The sequence below is a fragment of the Camelus dromedarius genome, chromosome 16 (genome assembly GCF_036321535.1).
Source record: "Camelus dromedarius isolate mCamDro1 chromosome 16, mCamDro1.pat, whole genome shotgun sequence".
Classification (NCBI taxonomy): Eukaryota; Metazoa; Chordata; class Mammalia; order Artiodactyla; family Camelidae; genus Camelus; species Camelus dromedarius.
The window spans coordinates 32,883,862-32,911,810 of record NC_087451.1 but is presented as its reverse complement, the minus strand read 5'-3'; the positions used below and the strand labels follow the sequence as shown (position 1 = coordinate 32,911,810).

The following is a 27,949-nucleotide window of genomic DNA, read 5'->3' as shown; positions in this document are numbered from 1 at the left end:
GGCCACTAGGGCTGGCCCCGCTCGCACCCCCTCAGAAGTTCCCGGCATTTGTGCTAGGACGGTGTCTGATTTAACTGGTGGTGTGGCGTGACCCTGTTCTGACTGTCCCCTCTTCTCTCTCCCGCAGTACTCTCCCAGCATGAGGGCCACCTACCTGTCCGTGGCAGATGAACACCTGAGGCACTACGGGACCGAGTTTCCAGCCTAACACACTTTCAGGGACTCCTGCCTCCTTGATCCGTTTTTGTTTTTAATTCATGCAAACGCAAGCTGTGTTTCTTTAATAGAAACCAAAGGCATCTGGAGACTGTGTGCAGGGTTGGAAGACTGTGTGCCGACTGCAGGGTTGGAAGGCTCCTGCTGGCCCAAAGGCGTGGCCAAGATTCAGGGAGAATCAGCGTGGGACTGGCTGAGCCGCCCGGGCAGACAGAAGACCCACGACTTGGACCAGCTTCTCCCACCTCTGGCCTCCTCTTCCACCGGAAATGCTCCCAGGTGCTTGGCCACCCCTAAGCTGGGAGCCTGGTTCAGCTCACCCCTACATCCCACTGTCACCAAGTGGGGAGCGGCAGGAAGGAGGGACCAGGTCAGGTTCAAGGGTCCCATTACCAGGGCTGTGCCTCCTGCTAGCACAGCCAGAAGCCCAGGTGGCCACCCTGAGTCGCCCCTCTCCTCCTGGCTGCACAGAGGGGTAGCATTTCCCTGCAGGAGAAGGTGGAAGGGCTGGTCAGGAGATGCTTTTATAGGAGGCGGCATCCCTGATGAGACCCGACACGGTCCACATCAGTCTCCCAGGGCCAGGTGGACTCTCCCTGGGCCACCAAGGGAAAGCGCTGGAGGGCTCCACCTAGGAGGCTAGTGGCTCCAGGGCTGGGGGACCACATCCTCGTGCCTGGTGGGCTTCCTGGTGGTGGCGGACCTGTCTTTCTTCGACCCTCTGCCTCCTCACCTCCATTCCAGAATCCATGCTGTGAGTTTGCTCACTACAGATACAGACGGTCTCAGGTATTCACAGACACTTTGGAAGTGACTAACACTTTTTTCCCCCGGTGTTTTAAATATTTTGATTATCCAAAGAATTGAAACTCATCGCACATCCAGTTTTTACAATAGCTGCGGGGCTCACCCCTTCCACCTGATTTGTCTACCATTACATCACAGGTTTTGCTGACAGCAGCCAGCTCTTTACTGATCTGGAGGTGGGGAAAAGGGGATTTTTAAGCAAAATAACGATCAGTGAGACATCCTGTCCCAAGCTGCTGATTGCTGGGCATGTGGGTTCCTCCCACTCGGAGGGAGGCTTTTTAAGAGAGGAAAGTCTGTAAGACGGAAAACTCCGTGAACAGAGTCTGATCCAGGGGACTAGCAGAATGCACAGGTCAGCTCTTCCCTCTCTTTTGTCTTAGAGCAAGTTTGCCGTAAAAGGTTTTAGCAAAGTGGGCCGGCTGTTTATTGATGTGCACACAGGCATCTTCCCTCCCTCGCCAACCCCCCCCCCACCCCACTGTCCAGGACCGCTGACCTGCACCTGCTGGGTGAGGAGGAGCCTGTTGATCAGGAGAAAATAATGACCCACCATCCTTTCCGCCAAGGATCCAGGGTTAGGGTCTCTGGTGCTCCCAACCTCCTGCCAACAAAAAGAACATGACTCGGAAGCCCCCACAGCTGCGCACGCCAAAGCAGGGAGGCGAGGTAGCACAGCCATGGACAGGAACTCCATCTTGGAAGAGCCACCTTCTTGTCAAAACACTGACAACAGGCTGGTCCTCAGCCCCCAGCCAAGCCTCCACGACAGAGCGGGGCCACAGGGCCACCGGGACTGTCTCCGGCATCCACCTATACATATGTGTACCATGACCACACCTTCGTGAGGCCACATTGCGTACAGATAGGAGCTCGGCCACGTCGAGGTGTTGCTTCTTAACGTTCGTTGTTGGCGACTAGAGTTGTTTTTAATGCATGTGAACTAAACTAGCATCCCTTGGGTGGTTCCCCAAGGAGCCCGGTGGGCACACATCTCCTTAATACCTGTGCGCCCTCACCTGGGGGAGAAATAAACCACTTGTACTAAAATGCACGCTCAGTCTCCCAACTTTCTGGGCCTTGGGAATGACGAGGGTACCGAATGGTGGCTTCCGGCTGGCTTGTGTATGGGGAGGGCTTCAGAGCAGATTTCAGTTGTGACTTCGGAGTGAGGACTGAAAGATGGGGCTACTGAATGGATGTCACGGGGTGTCTCTGGTGGCCTTGCTGCTCTTCAGGACCAAGGACAGGCCTCATGTCTGCCCAAGTCCCCCCTAAATTTAGGAAATTTAGGTCATTGTTTCTACTGTTGCTGATAATGAGTCGCATTTATTGAGTCCCTCCAATGTACCAGAGACTGTCCCAAGTTGTCACATTAATTGTTAAACCTCATAATAACCCCATGAAAGCATTCATTTTGTAAATTAAAAAGCCAGAGACGCAGAGAGAGAGTAAGGACTTAGTAGGAGTGAGTGTCGGAGCCAGGAGTATATAACCCCCGGCCCAGGCTGGGCACCTCTGTACGATGTTGTGGGCTTGGAGCAGGGGTCATGTGACAGGCCACCTCCCCCAGCTTTGCAGCGGGTCCTTGCTGCACTTTGAGAGCACTGGAAGTGGGATGCAGAGGGCCCTGGCAACAGGACGTGCCAGGCTCAGAACTGCATATCTGTCACGACAAGGATTTCAGTACATGTTTTTCCCCACCCCTTACGGACCGCCCTCCTTTATTCTTCCTCTCAGGATACCAAGAACCCTGGAGGAAAGGCTTGGAGAAATGGAGAAACTCTTTTCTATAACTAATCTGATTTTTTCTTTTTGATGCCCAAAGGAGATGCACTTTGGGGGCTTCCATTGTCTGTGGCTTTCCTATCTCGGCCTGTACCAATTCTCTCCAGAGGGAAGGGTGGGGGTGCCTCCCACAAGCATGACTCTCTTCCACCTGCCAACCTGTCAGCTCAGCCTTTTCATCCCCAAACTTCTCTGCACTGCCCCGACGAAAGTTTAGCATCACCGGTGCTTGACTAACTGGAGAGGGACTGGCGGCGCTCCCCACTTGGCGGGATGGGGGTTGCGGGGTCACGTGCGCCGAGCCTCCCTCCCGGCCGGCCCGGCGGCTCTGGCCCGGCCCGCGTTGCTAGGCAACAGGTAAACTCCGCAGCTGGGAGCCGTTTGAGAAGCGCTGGACCCGGCACCGCGGTTCATGCTTCCCCAGCGGCCCAGCGGCAGCAGGAGCGGACCGAGGGTAAGAGCGGACTCGGGGAGGACGTCGGCGGCTGCAGACGAGAGTGAAGGGGAGAGGCCTCGAGGGTGATAATCACCTATAGCAAGAAGCTCCCCGTGGGGCGTCCTTCCGGGCTGGCTCTGCCGGACGGTGGATGCCGGGACTAGCGCTCCTAGTGTCCCCCATCCCCACCCCTCCCCGCCCTCCCTCATAGTTCTCGCTCCCCTCAATGCTCCCCAAGTCACAGGACCCAGCAAGTTGTAAGCACCGTGACGCCTTCACTCCTTAGTTGGGTCCTGACGCGATCTGTCTCCTGGACGAGAGGGAGGCAGTTTACAGCTGAATGGGTGGAAAATCCAGCCTGTGCTGGGGTTGGGGAAGGATGAGCCCGTGTGAAGAGGAGAGCTTTCTGTTAAGAATGGAGAGAAGGGAATTATAGCGAATGAGTGCCTATTGGGGGCGGGGCAGGGCCTCTGAATGCATCATTTCATTTATTCCTCATCCTGGGAGTGGACATTCTTCTGCCCACCAGCGTATCTTACTGACGGTCACTCGGTTAGTTCCTTCTTCCTGCAACAGGTCCAACGTTTATCACATTCTCTTGAACCTCGGAAGTGCCTTCTTCTCTCAGCTTTCAGACTCTGTTTCCCCTTCTTAAATCATGACCTTGCTGTGCTGGGTTTTTCAAGTCAGACAAAGAAGAGGAGGAGTCGGGGAGAGAGCTCTAAGGGAGAGCCCTGGGAGACTGGGGTCACATCACACATGCAGCAGGAGACGAAGGGAGTAGTGGGCCCCTTCTCTGCACTGGGGATGGGGGTGGACAGAAGACCACAGTCTTTGCTCAAGGAGACAGTGCTGCGGTGGGGAGAGCAGGGAAACACTGGCCCGCATCACACTCTGGTTCTGGGGACCTGCTCCCACCTCTGGCGGTCCTCATCCTCCACCTCTTGGCGCTCATCCCAGGCTGACCCCAGTGTGAAGCGGAGGAAGGGATTCCCAGGGAGAGCTGCCTCTTTTGAAGGCCGGTGAGTCCCTTAGGACTGCATATTCCAGAACATGCACAGACATAAGGAGGAGGGGAGGAAGCCCTCCCTCTGCCCTCCTCTGTCCCAACAGGTGCAGCACAAAGACTGGGGGCTGCCCCAGGGATGCGAGGAAGAAGAGACCTTCTCATCTTTACAGCACCAGGGAGTCCAGGGGTGAGGGAAACCAGCCATCCTCCACTTACCTCCCCACTGAGTTCCTACCACGAACTCCTCCGGCCCCTCCCACTCCCTCGCCTCCCTGCTTGGAAAACAGACTTTTCTCTTAAGCCGCAGGTGGTTCTTCCCAGGAATTTCTTTGCTCATTATCATCATGCAAGACGAGTTTTGTATTTTATATTTGGTGATGTTTCTAACCCGACCGCCCCAGGATGCAGGAGACGTTTTTGCATTCTTTGCCATTCAGACCAGCACGGCTCCAATTCTGCACGTCCTTGTGTTTGAGACGCCTGGGATCTCGAGGTTCCCACGGGTGGGCGATCTCCTCCCCCAAACTCCCAGGGCCAGCGATGCTGCTCCTGCCTCCCTTGGAAGCCCCCTTTGATGACAGCCCCTCTCAGACGCTGCTTGGGGCAGCCCCGCCTGTGGGACTTGTGTCACCAGGGCGGGGAGACACTCCTGAGACCCCCAGCTCTGACCTCGCCATTCATCTTCATGCCCTGCCAGCTTGTGAGAAAGAGCCTGCTCTGGGTGCTTGAATGAGCCGTCTTCCCATCACCCAGCCAGCCTCTAAATGTCCCCTCTGTCTGCCTCCAGATAGGAAACAATGCCTCTGTTCTCGCTGCCGGCTTAGCCTTGGGACGCACCAACAAGGAAGGCAAAGCTGTTAAAAGTGCGATCTGGGCTTAAGAGGCTATCTCGGTCTTCCTGGAGCTTCCTCGTGCTCTTAAGCCTCCTTGTGTCCCCTAGGAACGGGCTTCCTCATAGCAACGGTTTTCGAACAGAGTGAGAGACAGCCAGCCCATAATTGCCTGAGTCTAGCAGCCCTTGGGGGTGGGAGGTGGGGCGGGGGGCAGCTGCTGCCCTGTTATACGTCGACAATATGCTGGCGGAGGGGGAGAGGCTAACTGAATGTGCATTCTTTCTCATGAGGCCCTATCTTGTCCGTGTAGAATAAACCCTTAGCACAATTGGCCACGCAAGTGGCTTCTATTCCCACCCTCTGCTCTCCAGGCCACTGCTTCTACCCTTCCTGGGTGGAAGAGTTTCCAAACCTCAAGAAAGAGCAGAACATGCTGCTCTCTGCGAGTCTGGTTCCGGTTGAGCTGTTCTGGGGCTGGGAGTGTGATGGGTGGTACTGTCTTCAAGGAACAACAAATGCGGACACAAAGAGACTTTGGACTTGACCTCACACCCTCATCGCCCTCACCCCCGGCTTGAGCTGCTCCGGGGCCCAAGGCCGCCCCAGGCACATGCTTCAAGGCTGTCACACAGCTCCTGGCCCTGCATCTCAGGGGTCAGCAGCCTGGGCCCACCTGTCTCATTCCTTGAAGCCCTGGATGTGGGAGACGTAGATCAGACACATATCCGGTCCTAGTATTCATCTGGGGTGATTGTGAAAAATGCACATTGCTAGGTCCCATCCCAGACATATAGATCAGCATTTGCTGGGGGAGGTGGGGGGCCTGGGAATCCCGATGTTTTGAATGGACATTTCAGATTTGAGACACATTGGCTGAGAAATTAAGGGCTCTCACTTGAAATCAGGAGTTCTCAAGCTTGGCTGCATGCTGGCGTTACATGGGGCGTTTTAAAAAAAATACTGCTGAGAGATTATGACTTAGCTAGTCTGCAAGTCAACCTCAGCACTATGATTTTTGTATAAAGTCCTCCAGGTGTTTCTAAGTGTGTCACTGAGATTAAGAATCACTGCTTTAGAGTCAGATGTGTCTGGATCCTGGCTCTGCTTAAGCTTAAGAACTGTGACCTTTGACCAAGGAGTTTCTGAACATCAGTTTCTTCACCTGTAGAATAAGAATAGTGGTGCCTCTTTTGGGCATTGTCGTGAGCATGCAGTGAGCGTGACTGCTCTTAAGAACCCTCCCTTCAACCGGATCGGGAACCCAGAGCCACCCCTGGTGGGGCCCATGGGGACCGGGCAGCAGCCAGCTGGGGCTCCTCACCCCACACCCTCCTTCTGTTCCTACAGCAGCTGGTACCATGGAGATCGTGTATGTGTACGTCAAGAAGCGCAGCGAGTTCGGGAAGCAATGCAACTTCTCGGACCGCCAGGCGGAGCTGAACATCGACATCCCGCCCAGCCCCCAGCTGGCCGAGCAGTTCGTGGAGCGGAACCCCGTGGACACTGGCATCCAGTGCTCCACCAGCATGTCGGAACACGAGGTGAGTCCTTGCCCCAGGGTCTGGGCCAGGGGAGGTGTGGTCCGGCAGGGTGGCAGGTAAGTGGGACTGGGTGACTCCACCCACCCGGAAGCCAGTTAGAGTGGGCCAGTGCAGATGCTGGATGTGTGAGGGCAGAATCACCCCAAGACCCAACTAAGTCGGGGCCCAGGGTCAGAAGCCCAGGCACCAGCCAGTCCCCGGATGAATGCAAATCAAGATGTTCTGTCTCCTAGGGGCTCTGGCCTCACTTCTAAGACTCTCGCTAGAGTCGTTTTGGGCATTTGGTACAGCTGTGAGAGGTATTTCAAAGGAGGAAGGGATCCATGTCTACAGGGACCTGCCCAGCTTGTGAAAAGGAAAGGGTCTCATAAAAAGTTCTGGTCAGAAGTGCCTCCGAGATAAGAGAACGGAGGGTCATGTTGCTGTTCAAACTCCCAGATTTCCCCCGATCTATCTGAACCAGGTCATCAGCTCCTGATTATGTCAGAACTGTTGAGAGAAAATTCGATGGAAGGGGATAACCCCGTTGTCAGGTTCCCAAATTCATGGAGTGAAAAATCACACTTGATTTGGCCAAAACACTTCGTGGGTGGTTCTGATAATTCACAGGTCAAACAAACTGAGTTTCTTGCTTTCCCAGAGCAAGCTGCTGTCACGGGACCAGGATGATTTTGTCTTTGGCATAGTCACCCAAACGTGGTGGCTGCCTTGAAGTCATCCACGTTGGGGTCTCCTGTCAGCAGCTCCTCCCTGTTAAGACTTTTAGCTTTTGTGAGAACTGACTTAAAAAGGGAAAGGACAAGGGAGGGAGGGCATGGAGTCTCCATTTGGGGTGATGAAAAACTTCTGATGGATGGTCGTCATGATTGCACAACATGGTGAATGTCCTTAATGCCACGAACTTACACATTTCTAAATGGTTAAAATGGTAAGTTTTATGTTATGTGTATTTTACCACTATTTTTAAAATGGGGGGAAAAATGGAAAGGAGGCAAAGAGGTTAGTTTAAGGGGTAAAACGACCTCTCTGTCATCCTTCGCTCAGAGATCGGGCAAAGCAAACCCTAACTCCTAAGTGTTTTTATGTGTCGATTCCTGGGACACTGTAAATGGCAGGGCAGGGGAGGATTACTTACTTCTTTCTTGGGGATCTCACAGAACAGACGAGTGGGCTCCTCTGGGCCGTTAAGGTTGTGATAAGCTCAGAATTGGAATTTCTGTGGCCACTGGCATCAGCTGTTAACTCCACAGGGTGGCACTTTCATGGCTGCCTGTAACCACCTGAGGACCAGAAAGTGCCTTGCTGGCATCTGCAAATACAGTGGCTTTGGCCAGGGGCACCTCATCGGTCCGTCCCTGAGCACTCAGGGCCCAGGGACCCGGGAGTCCTGGGATTCTGGTCTGTAGAAGCGGCCGGATGCATCTTCTCACGTGCAGGTCTCTGTTTAGGCCAACACGGAGCGGTTTGAGATGGAGACCCGGGGGGTTAACCACATAGAAGGCGGCTGGCCCAAGGATGTGAACCCCCTGGAGCTGGAGCAGACGATCCGCTTCCGGAAGAAGGTAGAGAAAGACGAGAACTACATCAACGCCATCACGCAGCTGGGCTCGGTAAGGCTCCCGCGGCGCCAGCGCTCAGGGCCTCAGCCGTCGCTCTGCTTCCCCACCTGCATGTCAGGCCCCTCGGAGAAGGACACCTCATGGAACCTTCCCTCTGGGAGCAGGCAGACAGGTCCACCCTGCACAGACCAAAGGGTAAGGCGGGGAGGACCAAGGGCTGAACGGGCTCTAGGAGGAAGAGTCTGAGGAGTGGGAGACGCCTTGGGCAGAGATCCCCAAGGAGCCCCTCCTAGCAGCTACCTGCCAACAGGGATCAATCGTTCATTCGACCTATTTGGACCGAGCTTCTGGTCTCGGCCAGGCTCGGTAGAGATTGCTAGAATGAAACTCACAGATATCCTGCCCCCAAGAGTTTGTTTCCCCAGGAGGCCAAAGACAAATGCAGAGGTATCATGGTACAACAGAGTAAGGCTGTAAGCAAAGAGGTGCTTTGCCGTTTTGCCCCGTAAGGAGGAAGACTTGATCTCCTGCTGAAGGAGTCCAGGGGGACTTCCTGGAAGAGGCGGCACTGGAGATTGGGCTTTACCTTGTAGGACATTTGGAAACTGGGAGGGCTCTCTGGGGGGAAGGAGCCAGGAGATGGATGCCACGTATGGAGTGATTACTAATTCTGTTTGGCTGAGAACTGTTTCTTCACCTTTCTTCCCATTGTGGTCCCTCAACAAGCCTTTTAAGACATTTCCCCCAGCCCCTGCCACTGCCATGAAAATGTAATACCGTAGGGTTACTGTATACTGTTTATGGACTGTATGTATATCTGTGCTTTGTACCCAAAAAAGCAAGAACCCCCAAGAACCAATTTCTACTTCTTCAGTGGGGATGTTGCCCCATAGAAAATGCATGGGCTGGAAGGACCTCCCTGAGAGCTCCCGCTGTGTCCTCCTCAGATCATGGAGCACTGCATCAAGCAGAATAATGCCATTGACATCTACCAAGAGTATTTTGATGATGAGGATGCGGTGGAGGTGATGGAAGAGGCCCCTTCAGCTAAAACCATCAATGTTTTCAGGTACCTCTATAGCCAGGCAGGTGTCTGGCCAATCTCTGTCGCGCCTGTGGGTGGGTGGGTGCTTCCAAAGGGGACCCCTTGCCAATTGTTCCATGCTGTGGGTACAATGCCCTCAGTGCTCTGAGCTTGGTAAAGGGCAGAGCAATACAACGCCCAGCAGACAAGTGGTCCCTACCCTGGGGGCAGTCCTGGTTGGTGGAAAGGGCGGACAGCGTCTGGGCAAAGACCAAGCCAATTTGCCAAGCTGTGTATGCGTAGGGTCGATTCACACAGTGTGGAGAAGGCATAAAGTACCAAACATCAGTGATCCGGCAGCACTGTGGGCAAACGAGACCCTCGTCCCAAATTCTCAGGAGTGTGCCTGGAATAACCTCCCAGGACAGCAGTTTGACAACAGAAATTTATCGCACAGACATATGCGTGTGAAATCACTGGATATTCACCGTGGCAGGGTGTGTGCTAGCCAAAGACTGGCGGCAAGCTAAACGCATCGGCAGGGGGCTGGCTCTAGAGATTCTGGCATGCCCACACAGCTGAATTCCGTGCAGCCCTCAGAGTGAGTGAGGCAGCTGCTTACGTGCCTGGAGAGAGTGTTTTCAAGATGCACTGTGTGAAACCAAACCAAAACAAGGCACAGAATAGAGTTTAGAGAACATTACTTTTTGTCTAAAATACAACTATGTATATATGCATGTGTGCACGTGTATATGTGTAAATGTATGTATCTGTGTGCACGTGTGTGTGTGCTTGTAACTACTGTAAACACCTGTGCACAGGTTTTTGTGTGGACATAAGCTTTCAGCTCAACTGGGCAAATACCAAGGAGCAAGACTGCTGGATTCTCCACCCTCCCTTGTAGTTTAATATTACTAAGAAATCAAGCCTCAGGCTCAGGACTTTCAGCCAATAAAGGCATCAGACTGAAACGTAATGTTTTATTTCCATTGGTTTAATTTTTATTATTAGTTTTTATTTATGGCTGTTGAGGTCAGTTTTCTGATTAAGGAAGTCCCATCAACTTTGTTTTTGAAATAAATTTCTTTGAGTGAATGTTTAAATATGTTTGAATTCTTTTAAGAAAAGATTTAATAAATAAGAAATTGGGAAGCCTTGCATTTCCATGTTCTGCCCTCCCGTTCTCTCCTAAAGGGATCCCCAGGAAATTAAGCGGCCAGCCACGCACCTCTCCTGGCACCCCGATGGCAACAGGAAGTTGGCAGTGGCATATGCTTGCTTAAATTTTCAACGGGCCCCTGAGGGCATGAGCAACGATTCGTACATCTGGGACCTGGGTGAGAAGCAGAGGGGTCCAGTGTTCAGGGAAGGCTGAGGGAGTGGGGCAGAGGCCAGGGAAAGCACACGGGCAGGAGGTAGAAGCAGTGAGACTCTCTTGAGGCTGGTCCCTCACAGGGAGGGACCAGGGATCCAGGAGGAAGCTGCTGTCTCATCCCTTCCCTATCTGGGTTTAGGCGCAGCCAGGCAGAGCCAAAGCAGAAGCAGGAGCTTCCTTCATTTCCTCACCCTTAATCAGGGCATTCAAGGCCAAACCCCACCGAGTCCCAGCTCTGGGTCCCTGAAGAGGGAATCAGAAAGAGTCCGCAGCAGAGAAGGGACCCAAAGGGGAGGAGCTGGGGCTTTTCCCCAGTTCATGGCCAGTAGGGGCAGTGTGTCCACTCGGGAGCACAGAACGTTGTTGACAGAGGGGCTCACCCCAAGGGCAGAGCTTGGCAGGTAGCAGGTGACGGGACAGCACCTACTCCGACGTCCCATTGTTGTCCTTGTGAAAATAAACATGAGCAGGTGTGGGTGCCAAGGCAGAACTGAGCCCTTTATACTCTTCAGCAGCTCAACAAGCTCTTTTCAGCTGCCCTCCGGCCTGGACGCCACCGTCAGTCCCCGGAACAGACAAGGAAGCTGGTTCACACAAGTCAGGGGAGAGTCAGCTTTATGTAAAAGCCTTCAGGTCAAAATCTTATTTTATACCAAACCTGGGAAATGGACTAGAATTACAATCACACACACACAATTCTGACTCCCAAAGATAAAACCAGTAGAAGAGCCTCTGAGGGTAGATGGTGGCCACTGAGAACCAGAGGTTGCTGCCTGGAAGAAGGTGTCCTGGCTCCCCCGCCGCCACCCCACATCTGTAGAAGTGGTTAAACTACCCCTGATCCTGTCCTTTTCTTTCCAGGTCTGGTGGGATAAATATACTTTGTTCTGCTTTGCAGAAAACCCCAACAGGCCAGAAATCGCTCTGAAGCCGTCTTCTCCTCTTGTCACCTTGGAGTACAACCCCAAAGACTCCCACGTGCTCCTGGGGGGCTGCTACAATGGGCAGATCGGTAAGGAGGGACCCGGGCACTCAGTCAGGAGCCTGCCCCATTCCCCGCTGGGCTCTGAGGCAGCGTGGCCCCTACTGCTGTCTGGCCAGTGCCCACCTGCCAGACCAGGCTTGCCATGGAGGACAAAGTCAGGTGGGGACTTCCCACAGCTGACCAGCTCCAGACATCCAGGCGAGTCAGGTTCTGCTGATACCTTAGCAGTGTCTTTCGTTGCACAAGTTTAAGTTAAGCCTAAAATTCGTTCAAAATAAAAAGTTAAGAAAATTGTAGATCAAGTAAAGTCAAGGAACATATACTGTACACCTACCCTGAGCTGGGCTGGGGTGGCTACAGGCAAAGGAATGATGAGACCACCGGTGGGGGCGGGGGGGGGGTCTCTGTGTCGGGAGGGGAAGTCAGGGAAACCTACATGACCATGGACGTGACTAATACCAGGCATACAGAGTAGGAAAGTGTGCCCTCCTCTTCGGTTTCTTGGAAGAGTTTGTGAGAAGTTGGTATTGATTCTTCTTTCAATATTTGGTAGGCTTCACCAGTGAAGCTGTCTGGTCCTGGGGTTGTCCTTGTTGGTGGTTTTAAAATCGAAAATGTAACCTCTTTATTTGTTCTAGGACCTTTCACACTTTCTATTTCTTCTTGAATCAGTTGTGGGAGTTTGTGTCTTTCTAGAATTTTTCCATTTCATCTAGGTTATCTAATTGGTTAACAGACAATTGTTCATAGCATCCTGTTAACAATCACTTCACTTCCGTAAGGTTGGTAGTAATGGCTCCTATTTCTTTTCTGATTGTAGTACTTTGAGTGTTCTCTCTTTTTCACTTGGTCAGTCTAGCTAGAGATCGGTCAATTTTGTTTTCAAATAGCTGACTTTTGATTTTATTGATGTTCTCAGTTGCTTTTTTATTCTCCACTTCATTTATTTCCACTTTAATCCTTATTATTTCCATCTGCTTGCTTTGGGTTTAACTTCCTTTTCTTTTTCTAGAAGGTTAGATTACTGATTTGAGATGTTTTACAGTTATGAATTTCCCTCTAAGCACTGCTTTAGCTGCACCTAAGTTTTGGTATGTTGTGTTTTCATGTTCATGTATTTCAAAGTATTTTCTAATTTCCCTTTGATTTCTTCTTTGACTCATGGATTATTTAAGAGCATGTCATTTAATTTCTATACATTTGTGAATTTCCAGTTTTCTTTCAGTTATTAGCTTCTGGTTTTATTCTGTTATGGTAAGAAAAGATACCTTGCATGATTTTAGTCTTTTAAACTCTATTGAGAATTGTTTTATGGTCTAGCATATGGTCCACCCTGGAGAATGTTCCATGTGCACTTGAGAATAATGGGTTCTGCTTGTTGTCAGAGTATTCCGCAGATGTCTGTGAAGACTCATTGGCTTATAGTGTTGTTCAAGTCTACTATTTCCTCATTGATCTTCTGCCTTCTATCCATTATTGAAAGTGAGATATTGAAGTCTGCAACTATTATTATTGAATTGTCTATTTTTCTTTTCATTCTGCTTGGTTTTGCTTCATGTATGTTTGGGCTCTATTGTTAGGTGCCATCTTAGTTCAGGCTGTTATAACAGAACACCACAGAGTGGGTGGCTTAAAAAACAAACATTTACTTCTTATACTTATGGAGGCTGGGAAGTTCAAGATCAACTTCCAGCTCATCAGCACATTTATAACTATTTCTTTATGCAGTTGTCTTCTAAATATGGTAGAAGAAAAAGTTGCAAACAGAAGTTCGTTTATACTGTCTTCCACATTTGCCCATGTAGTTATCAGTACTGGCACTGTTTAGTTCTTCACATGGGTCTGAATTACTCTCTAGTGTCCTTTCATATCAGCCTGAAGGACTCTCTTTGAGTATTTCTTGTAGGCAGATTTCCCAGCAACAAATTCTTAGTTTTTGTTTATCTAGGAATGTTTGAAATTTCTCCTTCAATTTTAAAGAGTAGTTTCACTAGACATAGAATTCTTGGTTGACAGATTTTTTTCCTTTCCGTATTTTGAATATGTCATCCCACTGCCCTCTGGACTTCCATGGTTTCTGAGTCTCATCAGCTGTTAATTTTACTGAGGATCCCTGATCCATAATGTGTTCTTTTTCTCTTGCTGCTTTTACGATTCTGGCTTTGACTTCGATTATAATGCGTTTAGGTGTAGATATCTTTTGAGTTTCTCGTACTTGAAATTCATTGAGCTTCTTGGATATGTAGATTAATGCTTTTCATTAAATACAGGAAATTTTCAGCCATTATTTAGGCTGTCAGGCTGCGGGTTTTTACCAGAAACACAGAGTGTTAATTTTCAAGGCTATCATAGAAACAGAGTATGGCTTTTAACTAGAGCAAGTTAAAATGCAGCAAAATACACTGTTCTTCCCAAGAGTCAGCTGTTTTTCTTGGATAAACTCTCTGATTTGCTGCAAGCCTTTGGCTAATTTCCAGAGTTCTGAAAAAGTTGATTCTGAGAATTTTTGCCAATTTTTCCTTGTCTTTATGGAGAAGGGAATTTTCAGAAGTCCTTACTCTGCCATTTTTGCTGGTGGCATATGCAGAAGACTGATGTTTTGATCTCTAGTGAGCTCAAAAGAAACCTGCCCACATAAGCCCAGAATGCTCCTGCCTGCCCTCCACCTCTGGCTTTGAAACAGCCAAACACTTAATCCTCCTGTCTGCATCCCAGGCCAGACTCAACCAGGCACAAAAAGGGTTCCTCTCCCCTCCTTCTTTCACATGCTGTCTTCCTTCCCCTTCTTCCTCCAGAAGCAGGGGCTGGAGTGTCTGGGAAACTTCTCAGAAACTCTCTGTGGCCAGAGTGACTCCTGGCCTTCTGAGGCCTCTGATTTCCCTCTCTTGCTTGTTGCCTCATCTCCAGGAGAGCTCCTGGGTTATGAAATAGATGTGGGCCCCCATAAATCTCCTTGCAAATCTACCTGGATGCCAGGGCTCCAAAAGACTGAAGCAATTCAAAAAGATACATGCACCCCAATGTTCATAGCAGCACTATTTACAATAGTCAAAACATGGAAACAGCCTAAATGTCCATCAACAGATGACTGGATAAAGAACTTGTGGTATATTTATACAATGGAATACTACTCAGCCATTAAAAAGAATGAATAATGCCATCTGCAGCAACACGGAAGTAAGCAACTTAGTGAGTAAGTCAGACAAAGACAAGTATCCTATGATATCACTTACTTGTGGAATCTTTAAAAAAAATGAACTTATTTACAAAACAGAAGCAGATTCATAGACATAGAAAACAACTTATGGCTACCAAGGGCAAAAGCGGGGGCAGGGAGGGATAAATGAGGAGTTTGAGATGAGCAGAAACAAACTACTTATATAAAATAGATAAACAACAAGGTCCTACTGTATAGCACAGGGAACTACATTTAATAGCTTATAATAACCTATAATGAAAAAATATAAAAAAGAATATATATATATATGTATGTATGTATAACTGAATCACTATGCTGTACACTGGAAACTAACACAACATTGTAAATCAACTATACTTCAGTTTAAAAAAATAAAACATTGAAAAAAAAAAAAAGAGAAGCAGAGCCACTCTGCCATGATTTATTCAGGAGCCCTGCCTCGCTCATTATTCATAACCCCGTTCAGTGGTTTTTCACAACAGTTCAGACCAGCCCAGGCTGTGGGGTAAGGATGTGGTGGGAGCCACCCTTGGAGCACTGATTTTTACTCAACGATAGTGAGCTTAGCTAAGAAAACCCATTTCAGGGCCAGGTTGGTCCAAGGCCAAATGCCTTGGACTTGAACTTGGACTTGGACTTCATAAATCAAGATTTATGGATCAAGGACTTCTGTTGTTGTTTTATGAAGCCAGCTTTCCTAGAAACAGCTCTGAGTAACAGGGTGGGTCCTCACCATTCACTCGTGGGAAAATGAAAACAGAATCTCTCTGGACAAAAAAAAAAAAATAGATAAGGTTTAAGTCTTTCTTGGCAAAGCAGAAGTGAAACACTCACAATGAATCAGAAGAAAGGATAAATCTCCCTCTGTGAGTTTCCTTCCAATCAGAAGCAGCAGAGGTACAGAGGCTAAAAGGGAAGGAATTTATACAACAGGAGAGATTTGCCTGTGTGTTCTTACTTTCCAGAGTCTTTCCCTGGAGGAAATGCTCCTCTCTCTGCCTGGCTTACTCCATCCTGAGGTACCTCCTCAGTCATAGTTCCCTCTCACTTCCTCCAGGAAGCCTTCCCTGACCACCTCCATGTGTGTCTCCCACCAGAGCAATCACAGCATGGACTATATTTGCAGGTCCGCTTCCTGCCTCCCAGGGACTGTGCCTGTCTGAGTCCCAGTGGCTCCTCCAGGGCCCAGTGTGGTGCTCAACACATGTTAGGGGTTCAGTGGAATGAATGAAGCATGCTTTGGGGGCTGGTAAGAAGCTCAGGCTTGTTTGAACCTAGCCCTGATTCTAAAAAAACCACATACCTGCCAAACCAAGACAAGCAGCAGCCCTCTATCCCATGCTCCCTGCACCAGGGAAGGGATCCTATGCCCTGTCACCTCCCTCTCGCTGTCTTCCCCACCAGCCTGTTGGGACACCAGGAAGGGCAGCCTGGTGGCAGAGCTGTCCACCATTGAGTTCAGCCACCGAGACCCTGTGTACGGCACTATCTGGCTACAATCAAAGACGGGCACTGAGTGCTTCTCAGCATCCACGGACGGGCAGGTACCGACCAGCCAGGCACTGTAGTGGGGGAGGGGGTGGGGAGCAATCGTCATTTCCTAGTTCCCCATCGGAATTACCTAAGAACGTTTCCTTTTGCATTTCATTTTTAAGTTGAATAATAGGTAATACATGCACACAGAACAAAAGCTCAAAAGCACCAAAGGGCAGGCAGTGAATCGCCTTCCTCCCACCTCTGCCTTCACGCCTCCCAGTCCCGCTCCCGGTAGGCGCCCATCCACATCGACCTTTTACATCTGCCTGCGGGGAGAGTGTCTACATGCAGAAGCAAATGTATCTGTCTTGGCTCTTTTTCTATACACTTTACACGTTGATCTGCACTTGACGGTTTTCATTTCGAATGTCTTGAAGATAACTTCATATTTCATAAAGCACTGGCCCCTGCCTGTTAAGGACTTAATAAATTATGGGTATTCTGAAATGTGTTTTAGTGGATTTTAATATTTTGTCATTACCAAGAAAAAAAAAAACGTAGAGTGTATTTGTATCTAGATTACTGCACACATGGGATGCGTATGTTCGTGGCAGTGGGATTTCTGGGTCAAAGCGTAGGTGCATTTTGAACTTTGCTACGTGTTGCCATATTGTGGGGAGGCTTTAAGAATACAGACTCCAGGGGGCCACACCTGGTGATTTTCATTCAGTAGGTCTGGGGTGAGGCCTTAGCACCTGGGTGTTAGGAAACTTGCCCATGACTCTGATGATCAGCCAGGCTTGGGACGGTGGACCCAATGATTCTCAAAGCATGTTGGTTCCTGTGGGTTGCTGGTAGCCTCTGTCAGACACACTTTTGGCCCCAGTGACTGGACCCAAGAAGGTGGAAGGGGTAAGGAAAGAAAAAAAAGAGCCCAGAGAATCGTGGGTCTTCAGGCCTCAAAATCGGTCCCTCCTCCCATCAGGTCATGTGGTGGGACATCCGAAAGATGAGCGAGCCCACTGAGGTGGTGATCATGGACATCACCAAAAAGGAACAGTTGGAAAATGCCTTGGGGGCCATCTCCCTGGAGTTCGAGCCTACTCTGGTGAGTGACCCTTCCTTTCCCCTCCCTGATATCCATTGCCGCGGCAGCCGGAGCCAAAGGCAGAACGTGGCTAGTGTATCAGATGCTCATGACCCCGGGCTGCTTCTTACCTTGTGTGCTGGACTCCAGGGAGCACTATCCTCCTATGATCCTCCTACGATCCTCCTATGATCCTCCTATGATCCTCCTGGACCCGTGTGGTCTTTACAACAACTTTCCAGCAGGGGGCAGCAGAGCTTCTTGAGGAAGGAAGCCATTCTCATTCAATTGGAGTCACCTTTTGACTAGCGGTTGGGCTGAACAGAAGGGAAGCTTTCTGGAAGGACAAAATGCCAGAAAGGCCTCATTCTATGGGAAGAGCCCTGTCCATGACCAACATTTGGAGGCCAGGCTCCCCCTCTGTCCCTGCCCCACATGGGACCCTGGGCTGGTCGCTTTACTTCCTATGGGAAAAGAAGAGGTGCTGGAGGGGAGAATGAGGTCAGAGGAGGCTCCTTGGAGAACCAGAGCACGGGCATAATATGACATTTAGTAACTGAGAAGGAACAGTAAAGAAATATCAAAGCAGGAATGGGGAGGTGTCAGAGGAAGGGAAGCTCCGGCCAAAGCCAGGAAACAGCTTTCCCAGATGGCTCTTGGCTTGGGCTGCTTCCTGGGTTTCAGCTCACCAAAGCCCTTTTGGGATTTGCTTCCAGGCCAGGTGACATCACTCCCTGGCCCTTGGGAGATGGAGGTGCTCCGGCCTCACACCTGCCCTGGGAGTCCCCACCCGGGCTGACAGATGAATGTGGTGGGGTGAGATGGAAGACAATTTCACTGACCTCCTACCCTGGGCGTGGAGGTCGGGGGGGGGGGGGGACTCAAAAGAACGTTCTGTCTGGGAATCAGGGATTTCTAGGCCAAGTGCTAGGTGTCGTGACCACGCTGCCACTCGTCCCCAGCTCCCCCGCGCCTGGCACTGAGTGCCCTGTGTGCCAGGCACTCATAACTGCATGATCACCCACGGCCGTCCTGTCAGATGATGTGATTATCCCCACACTGCAGATAAACAAAATGAGTCTTAGTAAGTCACGTGCACTAGAACCCAGTAAAGCTGGGCTCGAACCCAGTAAAGCTGGGCTCAAACCCAGGGCTCCGTCTCCAAGGCCCGGGCTGTCCACCCCAACCCCCACCGAGGAGCCCGCAGCTGGAGGCGCGATGGCCAGTCAGGACCCGGGCAGCTTATCTTCCTTACTAACTTGTAGGCACCCTGTAGCTGACTTTATTACTTACTTTCTTGGGCCTCTCAAGCTGAGTCTCTTCACTTTCCTTTATTTTTTTATTTTTACTTTTTATTGAAGTCTAGTCAGTTTACAATGTTGTGTCAATTTCTCGTACACAGCATAATGCTTGTCATCCATGTACATACATGTGTTCCTTTTCATATTCTTTTTCATTATAGGTTCCTACAAGATACTGAATACAGTTCCCTGTGCTGTACAGAAGAAACTTGTTTTCTTCACTTTCCTTTCACCCTCAACTTGTAGCCCAGTTGTTTTTTTAATAACAAGAAACACACAACATAAATTTTACCATCTTAACCATTCTTAAAGGTACAATGCATAGTGTTAAGTAGATTCACATTGTCGTGCAGCAGCGCTCCATGCAACCGCGCTCCAGAACTTTTTCATCGTGCAAAACTGAAACTCTGTACCTTTTAACCAGCAAATTTCCATCTCCCCCTCCCTCCAGCCCCTGTTACTTTCAAGCTCTATGAATTCAATTCTTCCAGGCACCTCATTTTAGTGGACTCTTACTGTATTTGTCTTTTTGTGACAGACTTATTTCATTTAGCACGGTGTCCTCAAAGTTCATCCATGTTGTAGCATGTGTCAAAATTTTTCTTTCCTTTTTTCTTTCATTTTTCAGGAGCAGGGGAGGTAATTAGGTTTATTTATTTGTTTATTTTTAATGGATGGGCTGGGGGTTGAACCCAGGACCTCGTGCATGCTAAGCACACACTCTACCACTGAGCTATACCCTCCCCTACAGAATTTCCTTCCTTTTTAAGGCTGAATAATATTGCATTGTACGGAGAGACTGCATTTTGTTTATCCATTCATCTGCGGATGGACACTTGGGTTGCTTTCGCTCCCTGCAGCCCAGTTTTGTAGGGAGTAGTAGCCAGAGGCTGGAGGGAGTGCTTCTACACTCACGTTTTACATTTTTCATTCAATCATTTACTTTATGTGTAAACAGACGTTCAGGATCTTTATGGCAAAATAATTAGTGGACATGATGATGCTTCAGAGAGGGCATGTGATGAGGCTCTCCAGCTACTGGAGTAGTCAGGGAGGGGCTTCGTGATGTGTGGGGCCCTTGAGCAGGTTGTAAAAAGGGATGGGATCCGATGAGGCTGCAAGGGCATGGGCAGCTACCTAGAAGAGGGTGGGGTGCCGCCCAAGGCACTTCCAGCAACTTTGGACGCCCCGCCCCGACCCCAGAAGGCTGCTCGTGGTGCCAGCTAAACTCTGAGCTGATGGTTCATGGAGCCTTCCACTCCTGTGTCACCCTCTCCACAGCCAACCAAGTTCATGGTGGGCACGGAGCAGGGCATCGTCATCTCCTGCAACCGCAAGGCCAAGACGCAGGCTGAGAAGATCGTGTGCACCTTCTCCGGCCATCATGGCCCCATCTACGCCCTGCAGAGAAACCCGTTCTACCCAAAGAACTTTCTGACAGTCGGCGACTGGACTGCCCGCATCTGGTCGGAAGACAGCCGGGAGTCGTCTATCATGTGGACAAAGTAAGGGGGAGGTTAGGGCAGGAGAGGGATTCGGGGGGTGGAGGGGTCAGAGAGTGGCCCAGTCCAGCCCAGGAGTGCCCTGAGCCCCTGTGTGTCCAGCCATAAAATGGAGAAAAGACCCTCCACTCTGTAGGTTGACTGTCTCCTTTGCTGTGCAAAAGCTTTTCCGGTTGATCTAATCCCACTTGTTTATTTTCGCTCTTGTGGCTTGTGCTTTTGGTACCATATCCAAAACACTCAAGCTTATGCTAGAAAACGGCTTGGCTCAGCTACTTTGCAGAGGAATAAGCTTCAAACTGCCCAGTTAACAGTAATAACAGCCCCGGGGTAATTTTTGTAACCCTCCAGACAAGGCATGGTAGCATTGCTCTTTGCGTCGCCTCATTGGGGTGGGGAACTGAGCTACCGGGAGGCAAAGCTGCTTGCTCTTGGCCTCTTAGCTGAGGAGATGAGCAGAGCTGGGGTTTGAACCCAGGAGGCTTGGATTGAGAATCTGGGCACCTCATCCGGACAGCCTGGTGTGTCTCCTATCTTGTCAGGTGGGTAGGGAGGAACAGAGAAGGAGCTTGTGACAGAGCTGTGTGCACTATCATTGGACCAGAGAAGCTTTGGGGGCTCACCCAGTGTGCCCAGAGAGAGGCCAAGGGGATGCTATGAGACTGAGACCCCTTGGGATGGTCTCACTGCCTCTGGCTGAGCCCAGGCAGCCCTGCCCTGTAGAGATGCTACGGTGCAGGTAGAACCCAGAGCACAGAGAAGAGGCATGGGCCTGGGGGACAGATGCCCTCCTCGACTTCCCGCGTGTCAATCTAGGGTTCCTTTCCAGCCTGTGTGGTCACGAACTCCCATGATGTCAATGCCACCGTGGACCCCAGTGGGTGCATTTGGTTCTAGTGGTTCCCAAATCCAATTGCTCCAGGATCTCCTGGGAGGTTTTTTGTGGGGGGGGGGGGTGGTAATTAGGTTTATTTATTTATTTAAAACAATTATTTTAATAGAAGTACTAGGAATTGAACCCAGGACCTTGTGCCTGCTAAGTGCGTGCTCTGCCACTGAGCTACACCCTCCCCTCCGGGGGAGGAGTTATTTTTGAAAATCCCAATTCCAGGACCCAGCCCTGGAGGTTCTGCTATATTGGGTCTTGGGTTTGGCCCAAGAATAGACATGTTAAAGAGGGCCGCCCGGGGGTGGGGGGGGCTTATGATTCAGCTTATCTTTCCTTTTGGAGCAAAAATCTGGTCCTAAACTTCCCATTCTGCAGGGGTGGAAATGGAGGCCCAGAGGGCAATGCTTTGTACCCGGTCCCATGGGGATTTAGAGGGATCTGTGCCTAGGGTCTGCGTGGACCTGGACGTTTCCCAACACTCTGGACTCTACAGGTGGCCAGGGTATGTGCTAATCTAGTGGTGGGGAGCAGTGGATGATGAACAATGCCCCTCCCTCTCTTTAAGCCTTTCTCAAGGCTGGTTCCCAAAGGGAGTTGGTGTGCTAGTGTCCTGTGTGGCTTCTTTGATCTCCTTCTGCATAGGATTGAGCAGATTTAGCAAATAAAAATGCAAGACACCCGGTTAAATGTAAATTTCAGAAAAAAACAAGTTTTTTGGTACAAGTATAGCCCATACAATATTTGGGATATACTTATACTAAAAATTATTCATTGTTTGTCCAAAATCTCTGGCTTGGCCACCATGGGCCCAGCTACAGGTGCTTCCCTCAGGGAGAAGGGAGAACACTCTCCACCGTCTCTGTGTGTGTGTGTGTGTGTGTGTGTGTGTGTGTGTGTGTGTGTGTGTGTGTTGAGAACATTTAATATAAGATCTGCCCTCTTAGCAAATATTCAATATACAATAAGGTATTGTTAGGTGTAGGCATTATGCTGTATAGTTGATGTTCAGAACTTACTCATCTTGTATAAACAGAAGCTTTGTTTCTGTCTCCTCCACCCAGCCCTGGCAACCACCTTTCCACTCTCCTCTGCTAAGTGTTTGACATTTTTAGATTCCAGGTATAAGTGAGATCATACAGTCTTTCTATGTCTAGCTTATTTCACTTAGCATAATGCCCTCCAGGTCTGGCAGGATTCCCTTCTTTTTAAAGGCTGAATAATATTCCATCGTATACATATATACCACATTTTTTCATCCATTCATCTGTTGACGGACATTTGGGTTGTGTCCATATCTTGGCTGTTGTGAATAATGCTGCAGTGAACACGGGAGTGCAAGTATCTCTTCCAGATCCTGATTTCAATTCCTTCGGTTAAAGAGCCAGAAGAGGACTGAGGACCCTCCACACTGTTTTTCACAGTGACCACACCAATTTACATTCTCACCAACAGCACACAAGGGCTCCTGTTTCTCCACATCCTCACCAACACTTATCTTTTGCTTGTCTAGTAATTTAGCCATCGTAACCAGTATGAGGTGGTATCTCACTGAGGTTTTGATTGCTTTCCCCTGATGATTAGTGATGCTGAGCACCTTTGCAGGTACGTTGGCCACTTGTACGTCTTCTTTGAAGAAATGTCTGCTCACGTTTTTTACCCATTTTTTAATCAGGGTTTTATTTTGTTGTTTTGTTTTTGTTTGTTTACTTTTTGCTATGGAGTTGTATGAGTTCCTTACATATTTGGGGTATCGACCCTTTATTGGATATACGGTTTGCAGATGCTTCCCCCCACACTGTAGGTTGACTGTCTCCTTTGCTGTGCAGAAGCTTTTCAGGTTGATCTAATCCCACTTGTTTACTTTTGCTCTTGTGGCTTGTGCTTTCGGTACCATATCCAAAACTTCATTGCCAAGACCAAGGTCGAGGAACTTGTCCCCGATGTTTTCTTCTAGGAGTTTACGGTTTCAGGTCAAACGTCTTTAATTCGTTTTGAGTTGATTTTTTTAAATGGTGTAAGATAAGAGTCCAATTTCATTCTTCACTGGAGAACTCTTTGAGGATCTAGGTTAAACCAAGTAGGAAGCATAACACTCTCCTCATCTCAATGTTGTGAACTTTTCTGGGCCACTCTCCTTCCTCTGACTCCTTTCAGTGAGTCTCACGGCTGGGGGACTGGACCCAGGCCTGTGCCCTCGACTTAGCTGTGGAGAAATACCAGTGACCAGCCCATGGGGGGGACCCTACCCAGAGCCCTTTACAGTGCACACTGCGAGCGCTGGGCGGTGAGGTTGGCGTGGCTAGAAGTCAGACACGAGGAAGAACTTCCTGCTCAGCAATGAGACCCTGGAGCCCGGGAGGGGCTGGATGAGCAGAGCTGTGCCTCAGCAGGATTCCCGGCCCTCCCAACCACAGCATCCCTGACCAGTGGCCCCTGGCCCCCCACAGGTACCACATGGCTTATCTCACTGATGGTGCCTGGAGCCCGGTGAGGCCGGCCGTTTTTTTCACCACCAGGATGGATGGGACCTTGGACATTTGGGACTTTGTGTTCAAGCAGTGCGACCCTGCCCTCAGCCTGAAGGTCATGTACCCCTCACCCCTGCGGTCCCCACGCATCCAGGCCCTCAGACCCTGGTGGCACTGCAGAATCACCTGAGGGAAACTTAAAAAGGAAGGAAAAGAGCAGATTCCTGGCCTCTCCTCCTGCCAGGCCTTCCTTCAGAAGCCTGGACCTTTCCAGCCCGAGCTAATTACCGCATCAGCAGAGCTGGGGCAGAGACCTGCAGGCTGGGGCCGTGGAAAAGCATGGGGTTTGGGAAACTGCAGAATGAATGCTGGATGGGGTGAATTGTCTTGCTGCTGATCTTAGACAGTGAACTCCATCCTGTGGGTTGTGGGTGGGGTCCCCAAGGTCAGGGAGGTCACCAAGGGTGTTTGAACGGGGCTGTTTGGCTCAGGCTCCCCAAGAGCCAGATAATCAGACAAACAAAGAGTGACGCTGCCCCTCTCTCCTCCCCGACCCGGGTCTGCCTGGCCCCTCCAGCAGGTGTGCGATGAGGCGCTCCTCTGCCTCCGGGTGCAGGACAACGGGTGTTTCATTGCCTGTGGCTCCCAGCTGGGGACAGCCACGCTGCTGGAGGTCTCGCAGGGGCTGTGCACCCTCCAGAGGAATGAGAAGAACATGGCCTCCTCCGTACGTGCGGGGCCCCGGGGGTAGGGAGATGCATGCACACCACCTCCCATCCTGACCCGGCTCCAGGGAGAAAATCCGATGCCCCTCCCTCTCAGCTCCGAGGAAACGGGTGTTAGGGGTGTCTGAACCTGCCCTGGCTCCGCCGCTCAGCAGCCACGTGGCCCCGGGCAAGTCACTCGACCTGTCCAGGCTTCAGTTTTTCAGCTGCAAATCAAAGTGGTTTGACTAGGTCTGTCTGTCGAGGCTCAAACAATATACATTTTTTGGCCACAGAAACTGTCAAATGAAGGCCTGGTAGAATGCCAACAGAGAAGACAGCCGGAGGGAGACCGCCCTGGGGAAGGGACACTGGGGGGGGGGGGGGAGCTGAGATCCCTTACCACACCCAACCCTGCCCTGCCAGGTAGCCCTGGAGGCACCTCCCCAGAACCGAGGGGCCCACAGAAGAATTGCACACCCCCAGGGCTGAGACCCTGGGAGACCCTCCTGGCTCTGCCTGAGACTAGATCCACCATTGACCTGGTCCTCTGTGGGCCCAGGGCCGCCATGTTGCACAACTCCAGGGGCTGTTCTTCACTCCGGTGTCCGCATTCTTGGGCCTCCTTGGAATTAAGTAACTTGTCATTCCTGCTCCCACCTTCCGACCCCAACATTTAGCCCCCATTTCTGGCCATTAGCCCCTAGTGCAGACCTCTGTGCGGCTGCTTTGAGGAGACCGGGGAGAACCTTCCTGGCCCCAGTGCTGGGAGCCAGCTGCCGCCTGCCTGCCTCTCCCCACGGTCTCTCTGTCCCCATGTGCCCCAGATATTTGAGCGGGAGACCCGGCGGGAGAAGATCCTGGAGGCCAGGCACCGCGAGCTGCGGCTGAAGGAGAAGGGGAAGGCGGAGGGCAGGGACGACGACCTGAGGGAGGAGGAGCCCACCCTGAACCTGGAGGAGCTGGTCACCAAGGCCGAGGAGGAGTTCTTCGACATCATCTTCAGGGAGCTGAAGAGGCGCGAGGCAGAAGCCGTGAAGAAGAAGCCCAAGCCTGTAGGGGTCCCGAGAGGGGCCGGGGGCAGAGGAGAGGGTGCTGGGAGGGAGCCACGCGCCTGGGCTGCCTGCTTGCTGACCTCCCGGGCGACCGCGAGCAAGTGGCAGCACCAGTGGACCTTCATTTGTCCATCTGGTAAATGGGAGGAATTCCTCCCTCCCTCCCAAGGAGTCCTGAGTCTCCAAGTGGACTTCAGGCTCCTTGAGGGCAGGAGCCATGCCCTGTGCCTCCTGGAATCCTCTTCTCCCCACCTGAACATGAACAGGACTGAATGGGGACCGGGGGCAACGTGAGCTGTCAGAGAAGAGGGAACCCAGAGGCCCGGGGAGGAGGGGCTGTGAGATCCGCGGGGACCCCGCCTGGTGTCACGGTGGGGGGAGATTTGTCCTGAGCTCATCTCTCCATGGCCCCAGCTCCAAAGCACCTTCTTGAGGTGCTGCCTGGGCTGGTCACTTCACTTCTTAGCTCCTTAATTTCCATCTGGAAAATGAGGAAATTGAGCGATAAAGGTGGTGTCTGGTCACCTTCCAGGCCCTTATCTCTACAAGGGGACAGAGAAAGAAAAAGATGTGGTCTGTCTGGGCCGTTGCCTTTATGGGCCCACAGATGCGACGCTAAGATGTGAAAGAGTGAAAACGCAGCCCGGAAGGGAAAAAGCAAGCGAGTATGGGCCGGGGTCTGCCCTGGTGAGCAAGGCTGGCGACCTAATTAGGGGGCATGGCCTTGTGCCAAAGGAAAACATAGGGCTCTTTGTTCAGAGAGTATTGAGAAGTCCAAGGCAATGGCCAAAGAATGTTAAGGCAAGACCCTAGTCAGCACAGGCTGTGAGACGGCACAGGGCGCGGGCCGTGAAGCCGGCCCTGTGAGCGATTGGGGCTATGTGCCGAGTGCTCGGGCCTGATGGAGTGACGGGGACAGAAGGTGGGTGAGCACACGGAGAAGGTCATTGGTTCCATCTGCTGGCTGCTCCCCAATTCTGCCTCCCTCCCACCCAGCCTAGAGACAGGCTGTGACTTCTGCATTTTGCATGTGGAAGTACTCGGATCTGAGTGGCTTTATTCTTGCAGCATCCGGGTGGTACCAGTGGAGCCGAGGCGAGGCTGGAGTCTTGGCTTTCTGACCCAGAGCCCTGGGCTCTTCCCACCCATCACCCTAGGTCCTCCAGCCCTCCCGAGGGGGGCCCTGGCACAGTGCAAGGTGGCCACAGACTCCATGCCTGGTGCCGGAGGTCCCCAGATATGCTCCTCACAGCAGCTGGAACATTCTAGGTGAAGGCACTTCCCACCGCTCTCTGAGACAGGCCAGAAATTCTGGCCAGAAATGCTGGGGTCAGAGCTGAGAAAGCATTGCTGGGTCCTTACCCTCATTATTTCTAATCCCAGACACAGCCCTGCAAGGAATCATGTCCCCTTTACAGGTGAGGGGACCAAGGAGACTCAGGAGGAAGTAGCCCGAGGTCGCTAGGGCAGCAGGCCGTGCCCGCCACCCTCGCCCGCCAGTGCTGCGCACCCCCATGGCACCTCGTGGCCACGGTCTCCTGGGCACTCAGCAACCCAGGCTCAGGGGGTTAACTTCCCCGGGGTGCAGGGGAGGCCTGCCCCCCACCAATGATTCTGTGCTGTCTTTCCATAGCAGGAAAAACCAAGTCTGGAGACAGACGAGGAAGTGGAGGGAGAGGACGAAAGGGAGGAAGAAAGAGGCGATGAAGGGGAGGAAGAAGGAGGTGATGAAGAGAGTCCGGCCTTGGAAGGTCAGACTTGACCGCAGCCCTGCTCACATGCACACCTCTTGGCACCGCCCTGGTTTTACAAGCAAGGGACCTTTAAAGGGTCTCTGGGGGTAAGGCTTGGGGAGCAAAGGGGCCCTGACCCAGCCCCCACACCCCACAAGTGGCTGGTCCCCGCTGACTCACTGAGCCCTGTCCCCGGGGACCCCTGAGAGTTGGGGGTTGGGGGGAAGAGGCAGGGTTCATTCCTGAGTTAGTGCCCCTCATCTCAACCACACCCCGGCCGACTCCACCCAGGTCCCCTGGCCCTGCCTGTTCCCTTTGATTCAGCTTCTCAAGGGCTTTCCCGACAATCATCTTCCTCCACAAGCTTGCAAAGCCTCCACTGGGCTTGTCACGGCCACTGTCACGGCCACGGCCACGGCCGGGTCTCTGAAAGGCCTGTGGGTGGGGGAAGGGGTTTCTCCTTGCTTACTGACCCTCCCCACCCACAAACGACTTGGGAACAGAGAGTCTGTCCACTTCTAAGAAGTCTTTCCAAGCAACTCCCCTGGGGAATGTCTGCCTCCAAGAGGGTGAGAGTCAATGGATGAAACCCACTCGGCTACTCTGGTTCATGGCAAGCTGCCTCCTGTCTTCATTCTTGTGAAACTAAATTAGTAATAACAGTGTTAATGCTTAGTGCTTATTCTGCATCCTGCATAAAAGGCTTTTATCTTCCTCTCGTCGTTCTTTAAAGTCCCTGGAAGGTTTGTGCTCTGATAATGCTTCCTCAACAGAGGAAGAGACAGGTTCCAGGAGAGGTCAGGGACTTGCCAGGTCACAGGGCTCGTGAGGGGCAGCGCGGGCACAGGGGCCCAGGCAGCTCACTCCTGACCCTGCACAGCAGTCAGCTGTGGGCCGGGCTCTGTGCAGGGCCCATGGGGGCTCCAGGATGGGCACTGGGCTGCCCCGAAATCACGGCAAAG

General features: G+C 51.3%; 2 protein-coding genes across 4 annotated transcripts in view; both read left to right on the top strand.

The window, feature by feature from the left end:
* The window catches only part of TTYH2 (tweety family member 2), a 34,913-nt gene extending 33,270 nt beyond the window's left edge, over positions 1 to 1,643 (top strand). Inside the window, exon 14 of the mRNA XM_031469004.2 lies at positions 128 to 1,643. Coding sequence (XP_031324864.2) covers positions 128 to 208 — 81 coding nt within the window. The 3' untranslated portion in view covers positions 209 to 1,643. The remainder of the gene's footprint in view (positions 1 to 127) is intronic.
* DNAI2 (dynein axonemal intermediate chain 2) lies at positions 406 to 27,949 on the top strand. 3 transcript variants are annotated; one of them, XM_031469003.2, is made up of 13 exons: positions 406 to 495; positions 6,437 to 6,630; positions 8,079 to 8,240; positions 9,137 to 9,258; positions 10,408 to 10,550; positions 11,487 to 11,600; positions 16,177 to 16,316; positions 17,234 to 17,356; positions 19,918 to 20,141; positions 23,475 to 23,610; positions 24,076 to 24,222; positions 25,027 to 25,254; positions 26,891 to 27,949. In XM_031469003.2, exons 1-13 carry the CDS (start codon positions 486 to 488, stop codon positions 27,014 to 27,016), a joined length of 1,869 nt encoding a protein of 622 aa, XP_031324863.2. In that variant the 5' UTR covers positions 406 to 485; the 3' UTR covers positions 27,017 to 27,949. The 3 variants fall into 3 exon arrangements, with proteins under 3 accessions (XP_031324863.2, XP_064351654.1, XP_031324862.2); XM_064495584.1 differs by having other exon boundaries at positions 26,888 to 27,949; XM_031469002.2 differs by lacking the exon at positions 406 to 495 and adding an exon at positions 3,174 to 3,265 and having other exon boundaries at positions 26,888 to 27,949.